We start from the raw sequence: 11,522 nt of genomic DNA, 5'->3' as shown, positions 1-11,522 counted from the left end.
CATCTCCAGCACTAAATAACAGCAATTACAGTTTGAGAGAGCAGGGAGTGATTGCTTAGGGTTGTTTTTCCAGTTACATTGCATGTGCTTTCCTACTTTTAACATGGAAGTAGAATTTCCCCCAAGTACATTTTCCAGCATAAAAAATGAAATAATTTGTGGTGCCAAACTCTTCAAACTATGTTGCTAAGCATTGCCTCCTCTTATTGCACTAGTTTTAAAATTCAGTTTTCAATCATTTACTGTCCTTTTGATGGCCTTTTAAACAGGTTTTCCCCCCAAACCATTTTCTACTGCTGAAAAATGCTTGTCCCCTTTTGATTACATCACAGAAACCTCAAAGAAATTTACCACAGACTGTGGGTGAAAGAAGCACTATGTGGGGTGAAGTAACAAATAAAAATAATTGGATTTTGATATGTTTCAGAAATCAAAGATTAATTTATGATTGAGTTGTGATTGTGTATTCTTATGGAGTGAAATACTGGAATATTCTTTTATAAGAAAATTTAACCCATGTAGTATTAAATTCTGCAATTAAATCTATCTCTATAATTGATATATAATAAATTATTACCCAAAATTTAAATTTTGCGGTTGAAGAGCACACAATTAACTATATAAAAGTATGATCTTTACTTTGTGAGTAAACTTTTTAAGAAGCACTTTCCCATTACCAACTAGCATGTGAATGAATTTTAGGTTCTCTCATTTGTTATGATATGTAAAAGTGAGATTTCTTCAATCTGTCTGTTAATGGGTAAATCCATCCTACAAATGCTGAAACAAAGCACCTTATACTATGCTGCTTAAACTTGCTTGTAATTGCACCTTTTGTTATCTGCAGAGTTTTCTTAATGGGTATTCTTGTGTGAAATCGTTGTTCCCTGTGGGTCTGGGGGACAATTAACCAACCTACAGCATCATTTACTTAGTTTCTCTTCCAATACAATATTGTATTGTGAGTTTAGTGCTTCAGAAATAAATGTTAATTTCATTTGTCTGCTATGGTTGTGTATCATTTATTTCTCTTATACAAAATCATATTAAGTCCATTGTAAAACCCTTAAGAATTTGAAAATTGAGAGTATTTTTGCTAGAAAACTGACTAATTCTTTCCCTGCTAAAGTAGTCCTAATAGTAGTCCCACTGTTTTAAAGTAATTTTGGCTTCAAAATAAGCTGTATTTTAATTTAAACTGTTCTTTAACCTTGGGCATGTATTTATGTATAGCAGCTAGCCTTGATGCTTGTTGCTCTGATTATTTAATTTTTAATATGTTCATGTACCTTTGAGGAGCAGGAGCAAAGAAACAATGGAACAGCACCTCTCGTGTAGTTGTGGGATTTGCACGTTTTGCACTGGGTTTGTACTGTATAAAGTTTTATTTCTGTAGGAGTTGAACTAAAACAAGTCATTTCTTGTTAAACAGACAGCAATCCTTACCTTCATCAAGCCGACAATCCACATTTTAATAACAAAATACACTTCAAAAAGTCATTTGAACCTTAGGTCAACATCTATATGTAACTCCAGCCTTGAAGACTTTATTGCATTTCGTACTGTAAAACCTGAGGTAATTCCATTTAAAGGAAGTGTAGAATTACAATCAGAAACATGAAGTTCAGCTGAAAACTTGTCCGATGTAAGCAGTGTTTTTTGAAACGTGTAATTTGAAGTTGAATTCCCTGGCCTAGCAGTGCTTGCTGCCCACTGGGACTCGGTCTCCTGCACTCCAGTGCAATATTCACTCAAGAGCTGCTGGACACTGGACTTGTGTCCATGGAGTGAAGTTCTGGAGATGTTTCCTTGTATTTCCTGTAAGGACCCAGCCACCCATCATCAGAGTTCTGCTTCTCTGCAGCCTTTTCAGTGGGCAGTTCATTATCAAATGACAATTACTGTGCCTGGCTTATCAGCTGGCTCTGTGCTTTCATTGTTGAACGGCATAAAGCAGAATTTCCAGCTGACAAAGGGGTCTGTGCACCACCCCTCCTCTGTCAGCTCCACATCGTGGCACCGGCACCAGTAGGCTGCAGCCAGGAGAAAGCTGTTGATGAAGTACAGCCAGGGCACGTTCATCTCCACGTAGGCTGGGATTTGTACACCCAGGAGCAGAACCACGACCTGGAGAACAACAAAAGGTGCCCAAGTGCCGAGGAAACACAGGAGGAGCCTGCTCAGGAGCTGCCGCTTAAGGCAAGTGGTGTTGTTGTTGTTGTTGTTAGGCACGTAGGGGAACATCAGCACAGGCTGGCTGGAAAAGGAGAGGAGCCTGGCAGACAGCAGCATGGTTGTCACCTCCTTCCAGCGAGCCAGGAGAGCCGTGACCAGCAGCAGCAGCATGGCACACGACACCGAGTGGCTCTGCAGGCTGCCGGAGAGAGGACACTGGGAAGGGGAAACACTGTTTTGCACTTCCAGCTCTCGAGAGACAGCAGGAACTTGGAGAGTGCAAAAAACCGTGGAAATCCATATAACCACCACAGCAAATACATAAAGTAACTTCCGAGCTCTTGTAGGGAATTGGGATGTTTGGGAGACAGTGGTGTAATAATCCAGAGCAGCCACAAGATACACTGGGTAAGGCAAAATCCCGTAGGTCAGAGAAGTGATCTGAGTGAAGAGGCAGATGTGGTACTCTGTGAATCGCATGCCCCAGAGCGCAAAATCCTCAAAACAGAAAATGAAACAGATACTCAGCAGCACTGTGAAATCGAGAAGTGCCACTGAAATGCAAAAGTATCCCATGAAACTGACTTTCACTGGCTTCGGCTTAATTTGCAACATAAAGAAATCCAGGAAGACTTTTCCAAACATAATCAAGACCAACATGTAGCTGATTTCAACAGGTTGCCTGGCGTGGGTGCCATGGTACTGACCAGAATCATTTTCACAGAGTCTGGCAGCCATCTTCCAGTGGTGAAAACAGAAAAAAAAACAAAACAAAAAAAAAAACCCAGTCACAGGGTGCAGTGCTTCATCTCTGAAAAGAAAAATAAAAACCATTTGTAAAAATGTATTTCTGTGTAGCTCTACCAATTAGTTCCATCATGGCAACTATCCAATTTGTCTGAATTTTTCATGCTCCTTAATGAAGAGTAAAGAGCCTCACTAACTCATCATTAAATTATCAACAACTGCTTATATTTTGTTTTCTTTGAATTACATTCTTGAGAGTTAAAAGGTTAACATAATTTATTTATTCTAGCTAATGACCCAAGGAAAGGTTTAGGAAATAAGGCTGACTATGTTCCTTTCCTGTAGAAGGCATGGACGGGTCCTTCTGTCCAGTTGGGCAGAGGGATGGAGGTTTCAGAGCTCCTGCATATTCTGAAAAAAATTGCAGGACAGAAATTGTACAAGACACTGTAGGAGGTGCTGCAGCATGGCCTCACAGTTCATTATGCTCATAGAATCTCTAGGGATTTGAGACTGCACAAATATCCTGAAAGCAGAAAAAGCATCAAGCATCACCTCCTTTTTTGGTGCAAAAATCTTGGAACTCCAAGGCAATCCAAAGCACAAGGGCCTCGTTAGTGAATTGGGCTTTTTTTGTTCATCTCTAAGTACTACAATGACTGAGACCTCAGAACAGCTGGTTTTCCCTTCAGACTTCCACAAGTTTCTTTATGATAACTTTTCCAAGTGTCAGTTCCTAAGGAAAACAAACATAGGGTGGCTCTGTGTATGTCAGCAAGACAGCATGGACAGTTTTATCAGATTTCTTCTCTCCTTAAAGAAGGAAGATGGTGTCTGTGATCCCATGAGAGCAAAGAAGAGTTGAGGAGCCAAGGCAGCTGTAAAGAGGAACTGACTCTTGGGCTCTGTGTTAACAGCGAATTGCTTCGATTTAAGCAGGCACCTGAATTTTGTGACCGGTTTGCCACAGCCAGTCAACATTTGTGTTAGTGCACATTTGAGTTTGTGTGTCCTGAGAGCAGAGTTAGAGCAACTGCAAGTCCTTGGCAGCACAACCTGAGAAGCATCCATGGAGTTGGTTTACAAAGCCTACCTGGGCTGGCTGCTTCACTCTTCATCTGCACGAGTGCATCCTCTGAAACCTGATCTGTCTTCGCAGTTCGGCTGAATTCCGGTGTGTTTTGTCTTCATGTTCTGAACGCGGCACTTGTGTACGCAGAAAGGAGGAAGCCTGCAGGCAAACAGCGTCCCGTTCAGTAAGATAATAATGATAATGATAATGATAATGATAATGATAATGATAATGATAATAATAATTCTTGTGAGGCGGAATCACCTGTCCTGGGCCGTGCGGGCACAGTCCCCATCCTGCGCACAGAGGACCCCGCGGCTGCCGGCGCCTCCCGCTCCTCGTCCCGGCCGCTCCCGGCCGGGCTCCGCCGCTGCCCCCGGCGCTCCCGGCGGGTTCCCGCTCCTCTCCGGAGCCAGAGGGAGGGAGGCGGCCCGTGGGGGCTCCGAGGGGACGCCCGGGATCCCCCGGCCCGGCCCCGGCACCCACCTGCGGCCGCTGCTCCGCGCTCCTGCCCGGCGGGGCCGCCACCTCCGCCCGCCCCAACGCGGGACCGGGCGGGACCGGGCGGGACCGGGCGGGCGGGGAACGGCGGTGAGGGCTCGTGTCAGGGGAAAAAGGGCTAAACACAGGTACCACATAAGGTATATAACACATAAAGCACTTGAAACACATGGAATAGAAGGTATATAACATATAACAGCTGGTAAGGAAACGTACAACACACATGACGCATTAACATATAACACATATAACATTTAGCGCACATAAACATGAACAACAATGTAACACACACAGCACGCATGACACACAGTACATATAACACAAAATAAGTGCCCTGGGGAACAGGTTCCGTGTGTTGTGTTTGATCCCCTAGCATGGGAGCTGAAGCAGCCTCATTGTGCCGCAGCACCAAGTGCAGCACGGTGGGATGCTCACATCCTTATAAAAGTGGCAGATAAATATTTTGGGTTCTAAACGTGTGATATGCAGAAAAAAGGCGATGGTGGGACATGACGGTGCTTCAGGAGGAGCCCTGGGGTCCCGCAGGTCTTGGCTGCATAGCAGGAAACACAGGACGCTCCCTCTGGGAAGCCCTGCTCCCACATGAGTATTGTTTGATGTTTCTGTGTGTACAAAAGTATCAAGTGGCTGGCAGGACTTCTGAAAGCAACTCTGGAATGAAATTCACATGCAAATTGTGATCTTTCTCCCCTCTATTTTTATTTGCCCCTCTCCTCCCCCATTCCTTCTCCTCTTTCCATGATTTGTCTTAGGGATTAAAGAACTTGGGGGGGGGGGGGGGGGGGGAAATAAAAAGTTCTGAGGTTTGTTAGCTTTGGGGTATTTTTATGGAAAAAACAAGATGATCAGTACTCTGTAAAACTGGACAGCTTAAAGTAATCTTACGCAGCACTCATATTGACCACAGTTACTTATCCACACAGTGTTTATGCACAGTGTTTATGTGCAACAGGACTGTTGCACAAATTGGAGTATAATAAGAAAATATTTACACCTGACAGAGGTATTGCACCTTCTGAACACCCAGTCCACCCACAAGTATCTGATGCTTTCATAGTAGTTTTCTTCTTAGTTCTAACCCAGGGCAAAGCAATGGAAGTAATTTTCCCAGTGGGAGCAAGTGAACTGTTTGGATGTCTGGGTTTGTTTCTGTTCATGTCTCTCTTTGCAGAAACTGCTGTGTGAGGAGATACCTGGATGCTGGGAATGAGGAACCAGGAAGGGACAGGGACAGTTTAGACACTTTTTCTGCTGATAAAAATTCCAATGAGTGTGTGACCTCCAGACTGTGTCAGCTCTGTGCTCAGTGAGCCTTCTGGGGGTGTTCCTCAGAGCACAGTCCTGGGGCCCACAGCACACAGTTCTGCCCATATTACATCCCCTGTTCGTGCTGTGGCTACTTCTCAGCTTCCCTTTCCCCCCACCACCTTGTGCTTGTTTGAAAGTTTGGCTTTAACTCACTGATTACTCTTGTTTTCCACTCCTGAGTGCTGTATCTCATCTTCCATCCCAGAGAAATGATGGTACAAGATGGGATATCCTGGAAATCAAATGCAGGGCTTGGTGCTGACAAGTCCTTGCTGAGTCAAGAGCTGCTCACTCCATATTGGATAAGGGCTGCCTCTTCCTTCACAGGAAAACTTGCAGGTACTTGACAAGCACCATGTGCTAAATAATATCTTGAGCCCATCCTGCTTGGTTAAAGAGGCTGCATTTATGCCCATGAGCAGCAATAGAAAGATTTAAGGAATTAATTTATATTTGCATGAATCAGCTGTGTTTAAAAACAAGACAGGAGACTCCTCGAGGAGAGGGGTATATAAAATAACACTGAGAATCTCTTCTAAAAACTGTTTGTATGTTAAAAGATCATGCAGTGGTTCTGTGTTGTCTAAGATATTTGCATGGAGGCTTCCTTCCTTCCTTCTTCAGGGCTGCTTCCTGCTGATGGTTGCTCATATTTTGGGTTCTGTTGTTGAACTTCATGGAAAGGGTAGCTTTGCAGGGGAAAGGAACAAATGAAAAAGACCAACTGTAATTCCAAATCTGACTTGATAATTTTCTGAAAGAAGCAGTGACTGAACAAAGTGTCCTCACTGGACAGGTGTTGGGCTCTAACCTGTCCTCCCTGCTGTGCTGGAGCTCAGCACTGCAGCCCCATGGGTCACGGCAGCCTCTGAAGTCACTGAGGAACAGCAGGAGGGACCAGCAGAGTCCCTGCTCGTTGCTGCTGCCTGAATTAGGGCAGGAGGTTTCCTTCAGACAGGGCAGGTGCAGATCATGAATACAACTCCTTTACAAGGAGTGTGGGCTGTGCTTCCTGTGCAGTTAGAGCTGAGTCTTTACTCTGCCCCTGCTCTTCCTGTCTGAGATGTGCTCTGCTGTAGAAGTTCATTGCCACCTGTCCCTTTATCGTGTTGAGCAGAGGAGTAAATTTAAACTTCACCTCTGTGTGTTTTGAGCAATTTATGTTGGCATCTTGGACACCTCCAGCCACGTGGGCAATGACAGGAAGATAAATGCCTCTTTATGCATTTTGGTGTCGTGTGTGGGGAAAGTTGCACACTGTGAACTCGTGCAGAAATGATTATGAGCATTACCACTCCCAGCGAGGGGCTGGGGGTGACTCTGGAGGAGGATGGTCACCAGAGGCAGTGGAATGTCCCTATGGAGTTTCCTCTGGAACACGTTTGTCTGTGGGGTGAGTGCCAGTCTGACAGCCTTGCCAGCATCCTCCCCTTTCCCTGGCTGTGCCTTTAACTGGGTGTAGCCCAGCTGAGCCTGTTTAATGCCCTGTTAGGGACTGTGCCTTGTCAGCACTGCATTAACAACCCGAGTTTTGCAATGGCCAGTGGTTGTGGAGCTGCTGGTCCTGAAAGGCTGCATGGCTCAGAAGGACAGAGTTTAAGAAGATTTTATAATTTTAATAGAATATTTAACTAACAGTATGTATAACCAGTAAAATATTTAACCAACTTTATTTTTAACTAACTTTACTTTTAAAGAAGAAAATGCTTGACCAATGTCCCATTTGCAAGATGTTTTATTTTTCAAGAACCTTTTAAAAGCACAGACAGTATGTGGTGGATCTTAATTTCAATCACTTGAGGTGCTCATCTTAAAAGTAACAAGTTTTTTTTCTTAGGAAGATCTTGTGGAGAAGAAACACATTTCCATCATTATTTTTACTTGAAGGCATGTTTTTGCAGAATTTTAATTCTGCGTTTTTCAGTGAAAATCCAGAAAATGCAGTACAGAGCTGGTGTCAGCCGTGCTGGATTTTCAGGAGTGATGTTTCCTTGCTTTGTATCCCTGCTGTTTGCTGTCACTGCAGCGTGTAAGCCAGGAAAGTTGTAACCTCTCCTGCTGCTCATCATGTCACTGCAGTGTTAATGAGTTTTTGTCTTTGACACAAATAATTTTTCAAGGAACTGGAAGAAAGTTGGTACAAGCAAAGTCCTAAAAACTGCATTACATGAACCAGTAATTTGAAAACTCAGTTCATAGTTTACTGGTCATTGTAACACAAAACTAAGACTGAAGCCAACGTGGAGTGCAGGGTGTGACTCTCTTTGTGTTGCTCACAAACACCAAAGCAGAGCTAAAAATCTTTTGTAGCCTTTTAATATCTTACTACTTCTTGCTAGACTTCTATTTAAGCAAATTCTGTTGTGGCACTTTTATTTAAAAGGAAGCTAAAAGTGGGGGGAAATGCAATTTCAATATCACCTTCAGTGGGAATATTTCAAAACTCCATCTTCTGATTCCCTACAAACAGCCTAATTGCTGGTTGAACACTCACATGTCAGAAAGAGAAAATAATCATTTACTGTGAGGGCCAGTGAGAGTCACCTGGAGCTCTGCTCTGTGTTTTTATTGATTAGCAGAGATAAACTGCCAGAGTGTCTCTTTCCTAAGCACCTTCATCCCTCACTAGATCTAGGCTCCAGGGGACTTCCAGGGATCACAAGCTGAGCCTTTCCTGTGTTTGCCTTCTGTTGTACATGATGAGGATTAATGGTTGTTACCACCTGCAGAAAATCTTTGATCTTTATCAGAAGCAGGATCTGTGTTTACCCAGTACCGTTGGCTCTTCACTTCAACTTGCACTGAAACTGTTTGCACAGTGCTGTTGCTAACTCTAAAGCAATTCTTCTCTCAGAAGTCTTTTATCACAAAACAATTTTTTTTCTGTGATCATTATTTTTACATACAGAAAAAAAGTACACATGGCAAAGAGAATGCCTCTGTCAGCCAAGCAGTAATGGACTCTTTGTGGATACTACCAGGAAATGTGCCTTTTGTTTTCCTGCACCTGTTGCTGAATTACAAATAAAATAATCCAATGCTTTATTAAATAAAATGAGAAGCCCTAATGAAATAGTACCAGCCATTACCAGGAAGTCTATTGAAAACATTCAGCAGCTGCTTCAGTCTCAGTTCACTTACACTGACAGGATTGTTTCACCCTTCTCCTTGTGCTCTGCATGAGAAGGGCACAGTGCCTTGGACCACCTCACACCACTCTGCTCTTGCTCCCTGGGGAGGATCTGGTCAGAATCAGTAATAAATAATGCTCAAAAATTAAGTACTTTGGACTTGTAGAAGTGTCCCAGGTCTTGCATCTGAGTGTTTTGCAAACATCACCTTATCCTGACAGTAATAAAACAGCTAAAAATCTCCTGTTTTATTCTGATTCTGTAGAGAGGGGTTGATCAAAAAGGCTGAGAATCAAATCAGTGAGTCCTTCTCATTAGACAAGATATCTCAGCAGCCTGAGGAATGCCCTAGAGCAAGCTGGGGGTCAGCCTGCCTCAGCAGAGTTAAATGTCACCAACTCCTTCACTAAAGGTCTCCAAGAGAATTGATCCATTTCTGCTGTATTTAAAAGTCAACACCTCTATCACAGCACTGCTGGTGAGTAGCTGGAGACTCCTAACCAGGACTGACTGTAATTCCTAAGGAGAGTGGCCTCATTCTTAAGAAAAGGTGAGTCCAGCACTATTGTCTGTGCTAAGCCTTGCATGAAAACCACTGAGAAGTTCCATCTCAACTGCTTTTGGATCTTGGGAAATGTTTGGTACAGACTTTTCTTGTGCAAAGTGTGTAACAAAGAATGGTGTTCAAACATGCCTGATTCAAGTCTAGGTTTTAAAAATGTATAAGTAGCTGGATGAAATTTGGGATACAGCCCTCCCTTTCCCCAGTAGCTGGGAAAGGAATAGCTGGGAAAGGGTAGAAGGAGCAGTGGGAAGACATTCAGGTCCTGAGCACTGAGTGTGAGCAGGAATGATCTCCAGAATCTGTCTCCTGCTCTGGTTTCGTAGTGGCTCAAATTTGTGGATCTCCTCTGAATTTAATGCAGTACAACTCCTTGCAGAGTTTACACTCCAATGTAAGTAAGGCAAACACAAGCTTTATAGAACTCGAGGAAATAATACATATAGAACTTTCTTACTGGAAAATTTGATCTAAGTCAGGATAGGGCAAGTTTTGGGGATGAGAGGGAAGGGAAGGATCAGTCCCTGTTGCAAACAGCTGGGTTGTGTCATCTACAGTCAGGCCCATAGGGACCAAGAGCTCATTTAGGCTCTGGGATGCCCAGAGAAGGTAAAGCTGCTCTTTGTCCTCACCACAGCCTCTCCAGGGAAGGAAACAGGTATGCACAAGCTGAGACTTATATTTTCCACAGTGGTATTTTTTCCAGGTGTTTTTTAAGTGTATTTTATTTTGTAAAGTGCTTATGTTTGGAATGGGATACAGAAATTTTGGCAAGGACACTGCAAGGGGTGCCCAGCTCAGCAGCTGCCTGAAGGATGCACAGGGCAGGGCACAGGAGAGGAAATGGGATTGTTCTGTAAAATGAGCTTACTTGAACTGATTCTGCCAACAGGTCCAGGAGGGATTCTGGCAGGACTTCCAACTGCTGCCAGTCAATCACCTGCAGCTGGAAGAAGATGTTTCTCTGTTGTCCAGAGCTTTTCATGCCAGCTGTGAGGCTGGAACATTACTTTGCTGTCCCTGTGACCCTGTTAGGAAAGAATTACATCCTCAGAGGAGTTGCAGAGAAGCTGGCAAGGCTCTGAGGGCTCAGTGCCACAGTGAGAACTGCTGGGGGTTGCAGGCAGGAACACAAAAGCTGAGCCTGGCAGGTGTTTTCCATTTCTACACTTCATGTTTACGTTGTCTACATTTAGTGTTTACATGGGGCAGATGCTTCTGCCACCATTCCTGAGTCCTGGGAAAGTGTAATCAGGATGAACTGAGGAACTGAGACCTCCAGCTGTCTTTATCTGCCCTTCTTCCTGCAGTGCAATGCTCAGTGAACTTCAGTCAGTGTTATTTCAAACAGAAAAAGGCCTAAATTAACTATCCTCTAGCTAGCTAGCTATCACCTATTTTTTATATAAAACACCAGAAAAGTCTGCTGCATGATCCACAGTAGGGGAACATAAATGCTTCCCCTAATCTGCTGCTATGAACAAACTTTACTGTTTGAAAATTGCTTACCATCCCCTGCTATTGTAACTTTTCTACAGATAGAGAAATAAGCAAGCTCATAAAATAATAATTTTTACTTGTTTCTTAATTACTAGAGAAAGATCTGCCTAAGGACCTCAGAACCCAACAGGTGACCTGAGGTTACTGTACCTGTACCAGGGCAGAGCACTGGTAACATCTCTGCTAAATAATGATCTGCATTAATACTCATTTCTGTTTTACCAGTAATTATTTAATTTTAAAAATATATAGAAGTAATCATATCTTCCTGCAAAGAAAAAAAAAAACCCAGAAAATTATACTGGGAGGAATATCAGTAAGACCACTATAAAATTGTATTGCAGGAAGGACATTTTAGTAGTGTGGCTATTTTAATAATTTTTCACTAAATGTACGTACATTTGTTCTCATGAGGTTACCCTAGACTCTCAAAGTTAAAAATCAAAATAATTAAGAACTTTGAAATGCCTGATACGAAAATCTAAAGGTGACCAAGTCCTTTTGT

At 43.2% G+C, this 11,522-nt stretch overlaps 1 protein-coding gene across 1 annotated transcript; it reads right to left on the bottom strand.

Annotated features, from left to right (window-relative positions):
- Positions 1-1,445: 1,445 nt before the first annotated feature.
- GPR160 (G protein-coupled receptor 160) lies at positions 1,446-4,490 on the bottom strand. The gene is made up of 3 exons (XM_062499172.1): positions 4,259-4,490; positions 4,016-4,153; positions 1,446-2,986 (listed from the first exon to the last, which is right to left on the bottom strand). The coding sequence occupies exon 3, from the start codon at positions 2,911-2,913 to the stop codon at positions 1,888-1,890; it is 1,026 nt and encodes a 341-aa protein (XP_062355156.1). The 5' UTR covers positions 2,914-2,986; positions 4,016-4,153; positions 4,259-4,490; the 3' UTR covers positions 1,446-1,887.
- Between the last annotated feature and the right edge of the window lie 7,032 nt (positions 4,491-11,522).

This window comes from Cinclus cinclus, chromosome 10, assembly GCF_963662255.1.
Source record: "Cinclus cinclus chromosome 10, bCinCin1.1, whole genome shotgun sequence".
Taxonomy (NCBI): Eukaryota; Metazoa; Chordata; class Aves; order Passeriformes; family Cinclidae; genus Cinclus; species Cinclus cinclus.
Note: the sequence above shows the minus strand (reverse complement) of the source record. Positions and strands in the feature narration are given on the sequence as shown.